The sequence below is a fragment of the Schistocerca gregaria genome, chromosome 1 (assembly GCF_023897955.1).
Source record: "Schistocerca gregaria isolate iqSchGreg1 chromosome 1, iqSchGreg1.2, whole genome shotgun sequence".
Lineage (NCBI taxonomy): Eukaryota > Metazoa > Arthropoda > Insecta > Orthoptera > Acrididae > Schistocerca > Schistocerca gregaria.
This window is the reverse complement of record NC_064920.1, coordinates 1054668478-1054686532: the sequence shown is the minus strand read 5'-3', so window position 1 is coordinate 1054686532 and position 18055 is coordinate 1054668478. Positions and strand designations below refer to the sequence as shown.

The window sequence follows — 18055 nt, the reverse complement described above, 5'->3', positions numbered from 1 at the left end:
TAAAGGAAGCTACCGAGATTCGTTTAAACAACAACTTCCACGGAGACCAGGGGTACACACTCAGCAGGGCGTTGGACATCGAAAGAAAGCAGAGACAGATGCGCGACGCGGGAGCGGCAGTTTCAAACGTGGCGCCTGCCCCTGGCGCCACCTGACGTCACCATTGCTGCCACGGGCAATAGCTACGCTAGCTGCCCCGGTCGACTTACGCGCGCGCGCCACATTGGGTCTATCTGATTGGCTGCTGATGATTTCATCATCCCTATATAAGCGAGAAACCGTAGCAGCTACAGCAGTCAGTGAACCCTTGACGACGATGGCGGAGATGGTTATCGAATGCTCGAGGATTTTATTCGAATTGACGTAGCTAGAAAACCGAGAACGTTTTATTCAAGTTATTTCATGTGGTCTTCAGAGGGCCAAACCAATAAAACGAAATTCATTTTTGAGAAATATAAGTTAGCAGATCATTACCTGCAATAAAGTTTTTTTATTTACAATTCAGATTCATGTAATAGAGTGCTGCAGTACTTTTAAATGATATTCTGTATTTCTACCTTCATCTCTTTGGTAAACGTGCTCACACAAAGGTTTGACTGAGGCCGGCTGACTCGAGGACAGTTTTACATTTTCCTTGTGTTTCTATTTGTTTACTGATAACCCCAGCAAGTGGATGAGATACGTTACACCGGTTACCTGCACTGAGTGTTGTACAGGAAAGGTATATTTGTGTTACGTGTTTAATAAGGACAGTGTTACGCGAATGGTACAAAAAAATGGTTCAAATGGCTCTGAGCCCCACTATGGGACTTAACTTCTAAGGTCATGAGTCCCCTAGAACTTAGAAATACTTAAACCTAACTAACCTGAAGCCATCACACACATCCATGCCCGAGGCAGGATTCACACCTGCAACCGTAGCGGTCGCGCGGTTCCAGGCTGTAGCGCCTAGAACCGCTCGGCCACCACGGTCGGCGCGAATGGTACTCTGTGATACGCTTCAAATATGTTCTGAGGAGAATAAGTGGTTTACCAAATATATAAATATTGGATGCTTTTTTTTTTTACAACGCACAAAATTATAGAAAAGGGAAATGTGATTTTTAAGATTCCTCTGGAAAATGAACAACATTTTAAAGCCATATTGACTGTAGTTAGACAGTGACTGCTTCTAAAATATGAAAGTGGTTTCCAGAGACCTCACAAAATTATCTTACAGCAGCGAAACTTGGTAGATGTGCTAATGCGTTAACGCACAATGTGTTTACTCTGGTAAAATTAGTTGGAGTTTTGGCCGTCAGGTGCAAATCTAGTGTTGTACAGAATATCTTCGACGTCTCCGGGGCTGATATTGAACAGTCTGTGTAAGTGGCGGTTAATATTAAAATCAACTTTAAACTTTTCTCACTTGTTTGACCTTATCTGCCCACGTTCTGTTCCAAATCCATGATATACGGACGCATTTCTATACGTCTTTCTAGCATTCATAGCACCAGATTTGCATCTCGTCGCCAAAATTGGAAGTTTTTTTTCAGAGTAAATAGGTTCCGTACTACTACATTGGAATACTTACTTCTATGAGGAGCTGCACTTTAATTATAACCACACTGGATTTTAGTTTGCTTCTACACAAACAGTTATTTAATGTGGTCAAGATACATGGGGCATTTTATACAGGGTGGTCCATTGATAGTGACCAGGCCAAATATCTCACAATATCTCACGAAATAAGCATCAAACTACGAAGAGCGAAACTCGTCTAGCTTGAAGGGAGAAAGCAGATGGCGATATGGTTGGCTCGCTAGATGGTGCTGCCATAGGTCAAACGGATATCGACTGCGTTTTTTAAAATTTGAACCCCCATTTTTATTACATATTTGTGAAGTACGTAAAGAAATATGAACGTTTTAGTTGGACCACTTTTTTCACTTTGTGATAGAAGGCCCTGTAATAGTCACAAAGGTATAAGTAAGTGGTATCACGTAACATTCCGACAGTGCGAACGGTATTTGCTTCGTGATACATTACCCGTGTTAAAATGGATCTTTCCCAATTGCGGAAAAGTTCGATATCGTGTTGATGTAAGGCTATTGTGATCAAAATGCCCAACGGACAAGTGCTTTGTAGGCTGCTCGGTATCCTGGACAACATCATCCAAATGTCCTCACCGTTCGCCGGATAGTTAAGTTATTTAAGGAAACAGGAAGTGTTCAGCCACATGTGAAACGTCAGCCACGATCTGCAAGAAATGATGATGCCCAAGTAGGTGTTTTAGATGCTGTCTCGGGTAATCCGCATATCGGTAGCAGACAAATTGCACGAGAATCGGGAATCTCAAAAACGTCGGTGTTGAGAATGCTACATCAACATCGATTGCATCCGTACCATAATTCTATGCACCAGGAATCGCATTGCGACACTTTGAACGTCGTGTGCAGTTCTGCCACTGGGCACAAGAGGAATTACGGAACGATGAAAGATTTTTGGACGCGTTCTATTTAGCGACGAAGCTTCACCAACAGCGGTAATGTAAACGGGCATAAAATGCTCTATTGGGCAACGGAAAATCCACGATGGCTGCGACAAGTGGAACATCAGCGACCTTGGCAGGTTAATGGTATGGTGCATCATCATGGGAGGAAGGATAATTGGGCCCCATTTTATCGATGGCAATCTAAATGGTGCAAAGTATGTTGATTTCCTACGAAACGTTCTACCGATGTTACTACAAGATGTTCACTGCATGACAGAATGGCGATATACTTCCAACATGATGGATGTCCGGCACACAGCTCGCGTGCGGTTGAAGCGGTATTGAATAGCACATTTCATGAAAGGTGGATTGGTCGTCGAAGCACCATACGATGGCCCGCACATTCACCGGATCTGACGTCCCCGAATTTTTTCCTGTGGGGAGAGTTGAAGGATATTTGCTATCGTGATCCACCAAAACGCCTGGCAACATGCGTCAGCGCATTGTCAATGCATGTCCGTACATTATGGAAGGCGAACAACTCGCTGTTGAGAGTAATGTCGTTACACGTACTGCTAAATTCATTGAGGTTGAGGGGCATTATTTTGAGCATTTATTGCATTAATGTGGTACTTACAGGTAGTTGCGCCGTAACAGCAGGCGTTCTCAGAAATAATAAGTTCACAAAGTTACATGTATCACATTGGAACAATTGTAATAAAATGTTCAAACGTACCTACGTTCCGTATTTTAATTTTAAAAAACCTATCTGTTACCAACTGCTTGTCTAAAATTGTGAGCCATATGTTTGTGACTATTGCAGCGCAATCTATCACAAAGCGAAAAAAGTGGTCCAACTAAATCATTCATATTTCTTTACGTACTACACGAATATTTAATAAAAGAAGAGGGTTCGTACCTAAAAAAAAAACGCAGTTGATACCCGTTTGACCTATGGCAGCGGCATCTAGCGGACCAACTATAGCGCCATCTGGTTTCCCCCTTCCAGCTAGACAAGTTTCGTTCTTTGTAGTTTTTTCGTTTGACGCTTATTTCGTGAGATATGTGTCCCGGTGACGATCAATGGACCACCCTGTATAACAGAGAAACAGTGCACTTTGTGCCCACATTGATGAGGTAAGTAAGGCGAGAAGAATGGAATGGAGCAGGAGCAGGAGCAGGAGCAGGAGCAGGAGCAGGAGCAGGAGCAGGAGCAGGAGCAGGAGCAGGAGCAGGAGCAGGAGCAGGAGCAGGAGCAGGAGCAGGTGATGCTGCAGTACTCACCGGACTTGCCGACTCTCGCGCTGCCCAGCACCACGACCCGGATGCGGTTCAGGTTGGTCATGGCGCGCCGACTCGCTCGGTTACCCAGAGCCTCCTCGCATCACCACACGGGCACCGCCTGCGGCACACACCACACACACAAGCTGATGTTAATGCAACGGCCCGTCTCCGACTCTACAGGGTAACGCCTCTCTCCGGCACGGAGGTTTTATCCGGATGAGGCGTCTCGGCTAACAGCGGTGCGTTACCGCGCAATGCGGCCGTTGTTAGCCGCAATGTAATTGCTTCGGTCCTTACCTTTCACCAGCCCAGTCTGGCCGTGAACTCTGACGAAGGAACCTGATGTAGGGGATCGAAGACAACAATCAACAACCTCTTACACAGTGCAAACAGTGGCAATCATGAAGGCTGTCAAGTACTCTTTAAGGCAGTGCAGTCAGAATATTTTCATTATTTCTCTCAAAGAGCGGGCAGTCGAAAAGAAAGCAGTAAATTTGCTGTCGACATAGCCTGCGAAGTGAAGGTATGCTGTCGAAGGAATAAATATATTAATCTGTATTCAATAAAATCCGACGTGGGCATTTGCGTAACTAAACTGTAGGCTAGATGGGAAGCTAATACACTCAGTCGCAAAAGTATTCGGACAGCAAGTAATGGCGCATACTTTTGCAATTTGACGCATGAACAAATACAGAAATAGCACTTTGTAATGTATTTGGGACTCTGGGTACGATGCAACGTGAAACACGCGGCAAATACGAAGAATTGTTGTTGGACATGTGTCTGTTACGTAATATTTCCTGAAAACGGCATGGAAAGGTGCAACAAAAGTATTCGGACAAAGGCGGACAACGTGAGAGAATAGTTCATTCCGAGACACACATAGGTTGAAGCGACTGCAGTGTGTCCGACATTTCCGCGAGACGATAGCGATGATTAGTAAAAACGTATCGCGAGCCTGTGCAGGTCGACGATGGGACGCAGAGGGAAGAAGTGTTCTACGTTCCAGCAAAGACAACTTGTCGTTTATCATCACGCGAAGGGGAAAACCAGCAGGGAAATTGCCGCAATAGTGAACATGAAGAAAAGTACACTTCACGACATTATCAAACGGTTCGAGAAAGAAGACCGATTGGAATTCCGTTGCAGTACAGGACGGCCACGGACATTTTCACAGGGAGATGAACGTGTGATTGTGCGAAAGGTACAACAGAATCCGAAAATATGTGCCACACGAATTGCAAATGAGGTGAAGGGAGACCTTGGTATAAAAGTTCATCCCGAAACCGTGCGGAGAGTACTACGACGATCGCAGTGCCGTGGTCGAGAGGCACGGCGAAAGCCATTCATAAATGCAGTGAACCAGAAGAAACGTATGCAGTTTGCGAGGGAATACGCCGAATACGATCAGGCTTGGTGGAATCGGGTGATATTTTGCGACGAATATAAATTTACATTATGGCAAATCGCCGGAAAGGCAAACGTGTGGCGAAAGACCAATGAAGAGCTGAATCCCAGGAACCTCAAACCAACAGTAAAGTTTGGAGGTGGGAGCATCATGGTGTGGGGATGCATGTCCGGCAATGGTGTGGGTGATTTAGTGTTCAGTGATGATAAGATGAACAAGGAAGCGTATTTGAATATACTGCGAGGACATTTGAAGCAGAGTGCACGACATCTAGGTATTGCGAACAAATTTCATTTTTATCAGGATAATGATACCAAGAATACCGCGCATATTGTACACATGTGGTTGCTCTTCAATTGCCCGAAAGTATTGCACCCCCCCCCTCCTCAATCACCAGACCTTAACCCAATCGAACATTTGTGGGATAAATTGAAACGGATCCTCAGCGCGGACAAAATCTATACGAAGGAGACCTCGAGACAGAAACTGCTCCAAGAATGGGCAAATATAGGCCCAGATTTCATGAAAAAACTCGTGGAAAGTATGCCTAGTAGATTGGAGGAGATATTGAAAATGAAAGGTGGACCCACAAGGTATTGACATTTTCGTCGTACAACTTATCAACATTTATTGGACAGTGTCCGAATACTTTTGTAGCAGCAGGATGTGCAGGAAGTTTCATTTTTGTTTTTAATTTTCCTGTTATTTATGTTTTGGAAACGAAATAATACAATAAGTCTTTTGTAATTAATGGTGTTACGCATATATATTGATAATAAATATGTTTGGGTTTCATAGTCAGTGTTTCTCTAGTACTCATTGTGAAACTTCCCACTGTCCGAATACTTTTGCGACTGAGTGTATACTGAAGCGCCAAAGAAACTCGTATACGGATACCTATTCAAATACAGACATATGTAAACAGGCAGAATACAGCGCTGCCGTCGGCAACGCCTATATAAGACGACAAGTGTCTGGCGCAGTTGTTGGATCGGTTACTGCTGTTACAATGTTAGTTTATCAAGATTTCAGTGAGTTTGAACGTGATGATATAGTAGGCGAACGAGGGATGGGACACAGCATCATCAAGGTAGTGATGACGTACAGATTTTCCCGTACAACCATTTCACAAGCATACCTTGAATATCAGGAATCAGGTAAAACATCAAATCTCCGACATCGCTGCGGCAGGAAAAAGACCTGCAAGGATGGAACCAACTGCGGCTGAAGAGAATCGTTCAGCGTGACAGAAGTGCAACCTTTCCGCAAAATCCAGAAGATTTCGCTGCTGGGCCATCAACAAGTGTCAGCATGCGAAACATTCAACGAAATAACATCGATATGGGCTTTCGGAGCCGAAGGCTCATTCGTGTACCATTGATCACTGCACGACACAAAGCTTTACTCCTCGCTGAGGCCGTCAACACCGACATTGGACTGTTGATGACTGGAAACATGTTGCCTGGTAGGATGAGTCTTGCTTCACATTGTATCTAGCTCCTAGACGTATACAGTTATGGAGACAACCTGATGAATCCATGGACCCTGCATGTCAGCAGGAGACTGTTCAAGCTAGTGGAGGCTCTGTAATGGTGTGGGGCATGTGCAGTTGGAGTGATATGGGACCCTGACACGTCTAGATACGACTCCGAATTGTGACACGTACTTAAGCAGCCTATCTCACCACCTCCATCCATTCATCACCATTATGCATTGTGATGGACTTCGGATATTCCAGCAGGACAATACAACACCCCACAGGTTCGTAATTACTACAAAGTGGCTGCAGCAACACTCTGCTGAGTTTAAACATTTCTTTGGCTTCCAAACTCCCCATACATGAACATTATTGACCATATCTGGGATGCCTTGCAACGTGGTGTTCAGAAGAGATCTCCAGCGTCTCTTACGGATTTATGGACAGCCCTGCAGTAACCGTGGAGTCAGTTCGTTCAATGGTTCAAATGGCTCTTAGCACTATGGGACTTAACATCTATGGTCATCAGTCCCCTAGAACCTACTTACACCTAACTAACCTAAGGACATCACACAACACCCAGTCATCACGGGGCAGAGAAAATCCCTGACCCCGCCGGGAATCGCACCCGGGAACCCGTGCGTGGGAAGCGAGAACGCTACCGCACGACCACGAGCTGCGGACGTGTCAGTTCGCTCCACCACTACTTCAAACACCTTGAGTCCATGCCACGCCGTGTTGCGGCACTTCTCCGTGTTCGCGGGATACTAGGCAGGTGTACCAGTTTCTTTGGCTCTTCCGTATATGTCCAGAGGTTACCTTGATATCCAGTCACCATGCACCGACTTCTTAAATCAATTAAAAGTCAGTTCCCAGTGGGGAAGAGATATCGTAAGCATAAAACATAAATAAAGGAAAATGTTACCGTTCGGTTCCACCCCTGAGACCTCACTTACCTTCGATTCATATGTCGGCACAGCATACAGCTGTAGGAGAAGATAAAAATATGGAAACACTGGAAATACATTAAGATGCATAATTTGGTGTAGGACAACAATTGGCATTCGAAACAGCTTCTGATTTTCTCGGAATGAATAAATACAGGCCCTGTACAGTTTTCCAGTAAATTTTACACCGTGTTCCTCCAAAATAGTGGAGATGGGTAGCAATAATGCACCCTTCTCTCCAAAGTACACCACAAAGGCTAGTTAATATTTACACCTGGTGATTTTGGAGGCCAGGGGAGGTGCAAAAATTCATCCTCATACTCAAAAAGCCAGTTTGAGAAGATGCGAGCTGTGTGAAAATAGGTCCTGTCCTCTTGGAACACAGTATCACTATCGAGATACGAATACTGTACCATGGGATCGAACGGATCAGCCAACCTGGTCACGTAGTTCTTGGCAGTAATGCGTCCTTCGAGAGTACCTTCAGAGCCCATGGAATACCACGATAAGGCGGCGCAAACCGTAAACGAATCCCCGCCATTGGGACGCAAACTCGGTCAAAATGTGGAACAATGTGAAATTAGACTTTGTTCCGTAGCTCCATAGGTCAGATTTTGTGCCTTCGGCACCGCGTTTTCCCGTTTCAGTTTCCATGGAAGAGAGCGGGCTTTTATTGAGTGCTCCTATTACATTTGCTGGGGTATACATCAATTACACCGCACATGCTGGATACTGGTGAAATTATGATTACAATGAGTACTTTTATTTACAGCGAAAAGTTGTTAAACAATGGCCAATACACAATTAAAATGGAAGTTCTCAGGTGGATACTAACTACAATACTACCCATACAGCCGCAAGCCACAATCCAACATCACACTACGGAAATAAAAGGTGACTTATGCTCCGCCTGAGGATGAGCCTGCAACTCTCGAAAACTAGTTCATGGGAATAAACAAATATTTTAAAAAGTTACTAGTCGCAGTGGTCTGCATAAAAAGTTTTTATGCAGTCTGTTATTTTTCACGCTAATTTCATGAATCTAAAGTGGAGTGCTATACCATTTGCATGTTGTTATAAATGAACCAAGAAAAAAGGGAATAAAGTTGGCGTTTATTTGGAATATAATAAGATTTTCTCCTCCATAAATAATCCAAGTATCATCTGTTGAACCGATCATGGTGTAACATCTAACACCTAAAAAAAAAAAAAAAAAAAAAACGCCCGATAGAATTCTAGAGTTTCACCCGGAGTATTCTAACTTAGCCTGGTGACATGGGAATCTATGCCGACGGTTGTTCCTTGGCGTCTGGAAAGTGTGCTCGAAAGGAGAAACGGCGGCGTACTGCCTGATAAAACAGGATATCTGGCTGATAAAACTGGATCATATTTAATCAAAAAATAATTATTTTCGAAATCTTTGAATCTGCACTAAACTGCTCTTAAAATTTAAAGATTCTTAATAGTATTTTATAGTATCGAATCGGACTGGCAGAAAATGATAATTGCCTTATAAGTAACCTGCACTACTGACCTTATTTTTGCACGCTACTGATTCTCAAAATAATGTACAGTCTGTTAACATACATATTTTTACTCTAAATATAGCAAAATAATATGGAGCGGACAATCTGTGATATTCTACATAATACAAAGAAATGAAATGTAAGTTATTATTTTGTAGCCATGCGGAAATAATAAAGAAGTTAAAGAATCACAAATTAATCACACCTACCATCGACATGCACTACTATTGACTGTAGCGTTCCTTATTACTTTACTGTGTAGTACGTAATGTAGTATAACTTTACACTGATATCTCCAATTATAAACATTTTGTAAATCGCTATCTTCAAAATTCGAAGGCTTTATTACCAAACATGTGAACAGTAAATGTGTGTTCTGTTTTTCTTTTCTTTAATAAGATTTTGACACCTATAACTTCTTTTGTTCTTCATAATACGTTACGCCAGAAGTCATAATCAGTTTCGTAAGCTGGGTTCAGGTCAACACATCAGCATCAATTAAGCTATCTAACGAAATTTGATATTAATTTGGTATTAAGAATTCCAATATTTCAAACAGTAAATCATGCCAACTATTTGACTTTTATAAGACTGTCGCTTAAAACACATGTAAGTCATTGTAAATGCTACTTATCGTGTCTGTTCACATTGTCGCAATGTCGCTTTCCTGTGCATCTCAGTACATCAGAGGCCTTCAAGTAATATTCCGGAGGGCGTGTGACCGCGTCGTATGTGATAACGGCCACTACGGAAGCGACACTTAGGATAGCACCTTCTGCCGGATTCTCCCATAGCAAACAATAAAATTTAACATCAAATATTTCCAGAAATAAGCATCTGCAATCCCTCCACCCTGGTTCCTGTCACACAACACACATAGCATGCAGGACACCTACCCACTTTCAAATAATAGATGTACATAAACGAGTTATAGTAACCACAAATAGTCACACTGGTCAAGGCTGCCTGCAATAAAAGCCAATACGTCGGAATTTTTTCACATATGACGCTGTCACACACTCTGAAGAACTTTACTGAAACTTCAGTAGATTTTCAGACATGCTTCTTTAGTTCCCGCTAATTTTGCACTAGTGGGGAAGGAAGGAAGGAAGAAAGATTGGATTTAACGTCCTGTCAACATGGAGGTCATTAGAGACGTAGCACAAGCTCGGATTGTGCCAAGAATGGGGAAGGAAATCAACCGTGCTCTTTCAAAGGAACCATGGAGGAATTTGCTTGTAACGATGTGGGAAAATCACGAAAAATCTAAATATGGATGGCCGGACGCGAATCTGAACCGTCTTTCTCCCGAATGCGAGTCCACTGCGCCAGCTCGCTAGGTTTTGGCGGTGGTACGTGGGTTATCGACTGTGGTCCGTAATAATGTGTAACATCCTCACATTTGATCGTTTGCACGGGGTCACATGCGTGCGCGTGTGGCTCCTCGAACGATTGCTTTCCAGGCTACGCAACGCACCGCATTCCCATTGTCATGCGAGGCCACGTGTCGCAGCGCCGCTATCAACGTCACCGGCGACCCGGTTGTCCATACTGCGTGCCGCGGCTGACCGCCGACGCACCCCACGACACGGCAGGTCTGCTGTCACAACGCTTACTCACAATAGCTATCGCAACAGGCAAGGAAGCCACTGACTTCTGTGGATGAAGCAACAAATATGAAACTACACCGGGTGGACAACGATATGGAATAAATGTTAAATTCCGATTTCCAGACTCTGTCCTCTCATTTTAGCTAGTCAGAGGCCAGCAGAGGTCGAGGCTCTGCCATGGACATAAGATGCGACAAAAAGTCTCGTATGCGGCCTGCGAGCAAAATACAAATAAAGAGCACTTCTATTACTGCTGAATGGGTCGCTTGAAATGTGCAGATCACTGCTTGTACAAGAAATTGTATTTGACGCGTTCTGGGCGTAGCCAATCTTCAGACGTCATTTAAAATGTCTTCATACGAAGTATAGCGTCATATTCATACGACCTGAACATCAGTGCTCACCGCTAGATGTGCTCTTGGTATGAATCGATTTGTTTTTCTGTTTGAGTGTTTTCTCATAAATATGAGTCAGTCAGTTTTCAGAGAGAGGCAATTCAATATTTTTTTTTTTTTGAAGAGCCTGATTAACATTTCCTTCTGTTGCTTTCTCGCTAGTTAGTTTAAGTGACTGGATGATAAGACGTGCGTTAATCTGTCAGGCGGTGTGGTGTTAGCCGAGCGGTCTAGGACGCTGCAGTCATGGACTGTGCGGCTGGTCCCGGCGGAGGTTCGGGTCCACCATCGGGCATGGGTTAGTGTGTTTGTCCTTAGGATCATTTAGGTTATGTAGTGTGTAAGCTTAGAGACTGATGACATTAGCAGTTAAGTCGCAATATATATGTATATATCAGGAAAACACTTCCATGGTCCTAGAGAAAACCGTGGAGTTCAAAAATACAGGGCGATGCAGGGATTGAAATATTTGTGCAACAAATCTTTGGAACTTTGGATTAAGTACTACGCTGAGATGAAGAGGATGACAGAGGAGAAAAAAATCGTGTCGTTGCCAATCAAACCAGTCAGAATACTGATGTAAATGAAACAGGCTGTGACGTTTGAACAATGGGGACAAATCTACAGGGGAACATTCCACAAAGTAAAAGGGAAGAGTAGTCTGTAATGTATATATTTCAGGAATTGTGTGGTTTCCGCACGAGAGACTGTTGTATTCACGAGTTACAGCGCCCTTTACTGTTGAATCCAAGTGAGCGTCACGCTTCTATCCCCTGCCAGAGGGCGGAGGTGAATTGGAATATCGTCATGAAGTGTGCGTATGACACTTTTCCCAGCAAAGAGAAGGATTTGTCGTGCAAATATGTCGATCGAAATGTATAGTTGTACCTCGCCTGTTGCATTTCGTGTAAGGGCAGAGCCGCGAGAGATTGAGAAGGAAGTAAGGTTTAATGAGGAATAGCACTGCGGTTGTGGGAAACAATACCGCGTTTTCCATTTGAATGAACCGTAAACTGTAGTGCAGGGTATGAATGATATGAAGTGGCCTTTATGACGGAAACGAGGACATTATTTGTTCCTTATACTTTCTGAGATAGTCTCCCTTAGTTCTTCCGCATGCCTGACTACCATCCAATTTAGGTATACAAGCAACGAAAGCAGTCATCCTGTATCTCCGTAAGCTAACTGTGATTTCCAAATTTCTCTTGCTAACGGCATGACAGAAGGTAAATTCGGTACTTTTACGCTTTCAGATGGTCAGATTAATGTGCAGAGGAAATACGTGGCTTTCGATTACCGTTTTGGTAAATCTGAATGGAATTTTCCCGAAAAATGAGCTCATACATCAATTAAATAACAAAAAATCTTTCGTTAAGTCACTCAGAGGAAGAAAGGCTTGCTGCACGATAATGATATTTTCGAACAGGGAAGGCATTACACTCGCTCGGAAATTCTAAAGCAAGACTAATTGCTTCTTGGCGCTACTAAGGCATAAAAAAATCAATAAAAGGAGTAGAAACTGAATATGGAGAGGAAAAAGAAATTTAAGAAAAAATCCAAAGTAATTGTACATTTACTACACAGGTAATTGCGTATAAAGTAGAACGTAAGGAAGGGCACACAATTTTACGTACCACCACGGATAGGTGATACGTCAGGAGTTTCTAACCTGGAGAAAGGAAATAAAAGATTAGACAAAGAAATACTTTTTCTGCAGATCATAGAAGACTGAGCAGTTCAGTGGCTTCGTATTTACGGAAATTTATACGTATAGCGAAAGGTTACGATGTACTACAAAAGGAAAACATGAAAAAAATGGTTCAAATGGCTCTGAGCACTATGGGACTTAACATCTGTGGTCATCAGTCCCCTAGAACTTAGAACTACTTAAACCTAACTAACCTAAGGACATCACACGCATCCATGCCCTAGGCAGGATTCGAACCTACGACCATAGCAGTCACGCAGTTCCGGACTGAGCGCCTAGAACCGCTAGACCACCGCGGCCGGCGAAAACATGAAAATGTATATCAATAATGACACAAGTTAACAGTAAATAAGACATCAATTCCGTATGATTCAGCTATGACACAGTTTAACCAACGCTGTCGAATAGGTATCAACAGAGTTTAGATAGTTTAACTGTAATGGGGTAACTGAGCTACATGACTGTGGCCCTTTCGCATACGTCACAAAAGTTCATAATCAATCGCGCTACGCCAGTACGTCAAAGTGTAAATTCCACCCTTTCAGAATTCTTCTATTTATTGGCTCTTAGCATTCATGATTTCAATTTCACAATATCATTTTTGATTTCAAAATTGTTACGAAGGTCTCTTTATTGCTATAGATTGGTTGGAAACTCAATTTGGTCTGCTGAATATTATTATTATTGTTACGTCACATGGGAATTGAAGGAATATGGTTTTCTGTTGCATCCTCTGTAAAATGCCATAAATGTGGCAGCCAAAGTTTATCGCAGCGCTCAAAACATTTCAGTGCTGCGATTCAGAGCGTCGGTAATGACCCGTCGGCGCTAAGCCTATCCGTTAAATTAGGGGCTTTAGAACTGGATAGCACACAGTTTCAAATCCTAGTCCAACCGTCGAAAGTTTGGTTGTCCCTGGTTTCCCCAAATCACTCAAAACAAATTTCGCGATGGTCTCTTTGAAAAAGACACGGCCGATTTCCCTCCTCATCCGCGCAAACAATCCGATCTTATGCTCCATTTGTAATGACCTCGATGTCAAGGAAGGAAAATTGGATTCAGCGCCCCGTTGACATCGAGGTCATTAGAGACGGGCCAGAAGCTTGGATTGTTTCAAGGATGGGGAAGGAAATCGGCCTGTCTTTGCAAGGGGACCACCCCCGCATTTGCCTGGAGCGATTTAGGGAAATCCTGGGAAACGTAAATCTCGATGGACGGACGCAGTTTCGAACTGTAGTCCTCCCGAATGCGACCTCGATATCGACGGGACGTTGAACCTTGTTTCCTTCCTTCATGTATCATTTCATGAGCTTATGGTATAGGTGCGCGTTGGAATCCTGTCCGAAACAAATTTTTAGTCAGTTTTCTTATGTTTAAGACCGTAATACTTACGAAGAAGTCTCAGTACGCTACCTTGAGATTGAATGTCACGTCATTCATCATTTCACTAGTTAAGTACAAGGCGAGACCTTTCGCAGTTGATGTCTTCACAACTGCTGTTGTTGACACAGTGCCACTCGTTTACAGCGCCGGAAGGTAAGCTCGGATAGATTGATTGATGAGAGGGGAGCCTGTAGGTGCCCTCCGGAACGAATGGTACATGGGAACGTTGACGTTCACATGACTCTTTTCAAAGGACGATTGCAATGATCCCTGGGTCTGAAGAGAACAGTACTGCGAGGTACCTCGTTGTGATAATAGCCTTGACACCGTTATTTCTAGTGCCGTTTCTTCCAGCTTCCATTCTCTATTACAGTCCAGAAAATAAGAACACCGCTTACATTACAAACAATATATGACTGTGCGATTCCTTGTAAGTTTAGTATCGTTGTCTTGACCCAACTCTTCTTGAAGTTCTGCAAGTAATTACTTTACATAGCTTTCCAGAGAGGAAAAACTTTGTCACTTTCAGAGTGGCACATATGAGGTGATACGTATATCTACGAAGCAGTGTTGAAAAAAGCCCATTCCATAATAGGCAAGAAACAGAAATCTTCTAATATTCAATAAGGCCCTTCTCGTTAGTGCAGAATTTATCACCTGCGTCTTCTGTGTTCTCTTCCTGAATGAGACAGAGCTACAGGACAGACAAGTTGCATTCAAAGTTACGAGACCTCGAAACTTCGGATCCTAGTAAGTTTTCACAGTACCTTTTCATCTCCTCAACTCTGCAGACATCTGTATGATAACAGTATATCTGCTACTATAGCTGAGTGTGCGCTGATGTGAAACTTCTTGCAGAGTGAAAATTTCATTCTGGAAACATCCCCCAAGCTGTGTATCCGCAATATCCTTTCTTCCTGAAGTGCTAGTTCTGCAAGGTCCACAGGAGAGCTTCTGTAAAGTTTGGAAGGTAGGAAACCAGGTACTGGCGGAATTAAAGCTGTGAGGACGGGGCGTGAGCCGTGCTTCGGTAGCTCAGATGGTAGAGCGCTTGCCCGCGAAAGGCAACGGTTCCGAGTTCGATTCTCGGTCTGGCACACAGTTTACTTCTGTCAGGATGTTTCATATCAGCACACACTCCGCTCCAGAGTGAAAATTTCATTCTCTATATTGTAAATAATTTGAAAAAAGGGATTTTCGGACATACGTTTACAAGAACCTTTTCTCTTGTATCGCAGTAAGGAGTGTACCCCCAAAGTATTTCTGAAACACAATGTATATCGAGATAAATGGCGGATCAAGAACAGAACTTTGTGGCACTTTCAATTTAAGTGATTCCCGTCAACTTGAAATCTTCTCAGTGTTTGTTGGCACTGGCAGAAATGCTTCATTTTCGTTTTTGACGGCCATTTGACTACTGATTCTCTAGAGCAACACTCTGAGGTCCTAACCAGTATTTCGATCTGCTATAAACGTCTTATCTAGGCGCTGAAGTCTGGAACCGCGCGGCTGCTACGGTCGCAGGTTCGAATCCTGCCTCGGGCATGGATGTGTGTGATGTCCTTAGGTTAGTTAGGTTTAAGTAGTTCTAAGTTCTAGGGGACTGATGACCTCAGAAGTTAAGTCCCATAGTGCTCAGAGCCATTTGAACCATAAACGTCTTATACAAACTAGGGAATTCATTAGGGTCAACCGACAGTTGTCTCGAACAAGGAGTTGTCAGAACCAACTCAGTCCTGTTTTAAGTATTATCTAGACCAGGGCTTCCCAAACTACGTTCGGCGGGACAGTGGTGCTCCACGAGACGTAAGTGCTCTGGCAAAAACTATTAATAACACGGTGCTTCTTCCAACGATACTAATAACTTTTTTAAATTTTATTCTGATTTATGAGTTACTAGGGCAACGGCCTTGCCGCAGTGGATACACCGGTTCCCGTGAGATCACCGGGCGTGGTCGGCACTTGTATGGGTGACCATCCAGGCCGCCATGCGCTGTTGATATTTTTCGGGATGCACTCAGCCTCGTGATGCCAGTTGAGGAGCTGCTCGACCGAATAGTAGCGGCTTCGGTCAAGGATACCATGACAACGACTGGGAAAGCAGTGTGCTGACCCCACGCCCCTCCTATCAGCATCCTTCTCTGAGGATGACACGGCGGTCGGATGGACCCGGTAGGCCACTCGTGGCCTGAAGACGGAGTGGTTTTTTTTCTGCGTTACTAATTATGATTTGAAACTGAAGTCATCACTGAATGAAACAAGTTTTTATCGTTTCTTAAAATTCTAATAATTTTCAAAATAAACAAGGTTTTCCAGCGCAGTGACAGGCAGCGTCCGAGCAAATGGTGGGGAACCCCTGGCCCAGACCAACGGTTGTCAGACTAGCCGTGATGAGCAACAGGCCGGCCCGAGCACACGGCGCATACTGCTGTGGAAACCCTCCCCTCGTCAGTCGCAGTCGGCCAGCTGACGGCTGTTCCGCTGGCTGTAAGGCAGCCGGCGGATTCCTCCGGCTGCGGCGCCTAACAGCTGTCTGATGGCGAAAGCAGCCACGCGAGCATCCTCGCCTCGTGGAACACGGCGCCAGTACAATCGCTGGCAGAGCGCGGCCGGAATAACAAGCAGCCGCTCGCTCGTCTCCCCCTCCGCGGAGACCAGCACTCAGTCCCACCGCAGTACTTCACACGTACACCGTTCCGGGTAAACGTATAGCTTCCCTAAAACTTACTCCTACGCAGGATAAAACACCGGGTACATCACTGGGAGACCATAACTACGGAGATTCTGGAAACCAGGGAAGAACATTAAAGTGCTACAGATGATAATAGTTGACGGAAAGTCGTCGAGTAAAACAGAACGGATTTCAGGCGTTCCCCAAGGTAGTGTTATAGGCCCTTTGCTGTTCCTTATCTGTTGTTGTGGTCTTCAGTCCTGAGACTGGTTTGATGCAGCTCTCCATGCTACCCCATCCTGTGCAAGCTTCTTCATCTCCCACTACGTACTGCTTCCTAAATCCTTCTGAATCTGCTTATTGTATTCATCTCTTGCTCTCCCTCTACGATTTTTACCCTCCACGCTGACCTCCAACGCTAAATTTGTGATCCCTTGATGCCTCAGAACATGTCCTACCGACCGGTCCCTTCTTCTTGTCAAGTTGTGCCACAAATTCCTCTTCTCCCCAATTATATTCTATACCTCCTCATTAGTTATGTGGTCTACCCATCTTATCTTCAGCATTCTTCTGTAGCATCACATTTCGAAAGCTTCTATTCTCTTCCTGTCCAAACTATTTATCGTCCACGTTTCACTTCCATACATAGCTACATACAAATACTTTCAGAAACGACTTCCTGACACTTAAATCTATACTCGATGTTAACAAATTTCTCTTCTTCAGAAACGCTTTCCTACCATTGCCAGTCTAAATTTTATATCCTCTCTACTTCGACCATCATCAGTTATTTTGCTTCACAAACAGCAAAACTCCTTTACTACTTTAAGTGTTTCATTTCCTAATCTAATTCCCTCGGCATCACCCGACTTAATTTAACTATATTCCATTATCCTCGTTTTTCTTTCGTTGATGTTCATCTTATGTCCTCCTTTCAAGACACCGTCCATTCTGTTCAACTGCTCTTCCAAGTTCTTTGCTGTCTCTGACAGAATTACAATGTAATCGGATAACATCAAGGTTTTTATTTCTTCTCCATGGATTTCAATACCTACTCCGAATTTTTCTTTTGTTTCCTTATCTATATATTCGATTTGGGAGACAATCTAACCAGCCGTCTTCGGTTGTTTGCAGATTACGCTGTCCTTTATCGACTAATAAAGTCATCAGTAG

At 43.7% G+C, this 18055-nt stretch overlaps 1 protein-coding gene across 2 annotated transcripts in view; it reads right to left on the bottom strand.

Moving 5' to 3' along the window:
• Nucleotides 1–18055, bottom strand: part of LOC126281023 (ras-related and estrogen-regulated growth inhibitor-like) — a 557894-nt gene that overhangs the window by 516302 nt on the left and 23537 nt on the right. For both annotated transcript variants that reach the window (XM_049979811.1, XM_049979809.1), the window contains exon 2: nt 3758–3875. In XM_049979811.1, coding sequence (XP_049835768.1) covers nt 3758–3818 — 61 coding nt within the window. In that variant the 5' untranslated portion in view covers nt 3819–3875. The remainder of the gene's footprint in view (nt 1–3757; nt 3876–18055) is intronic.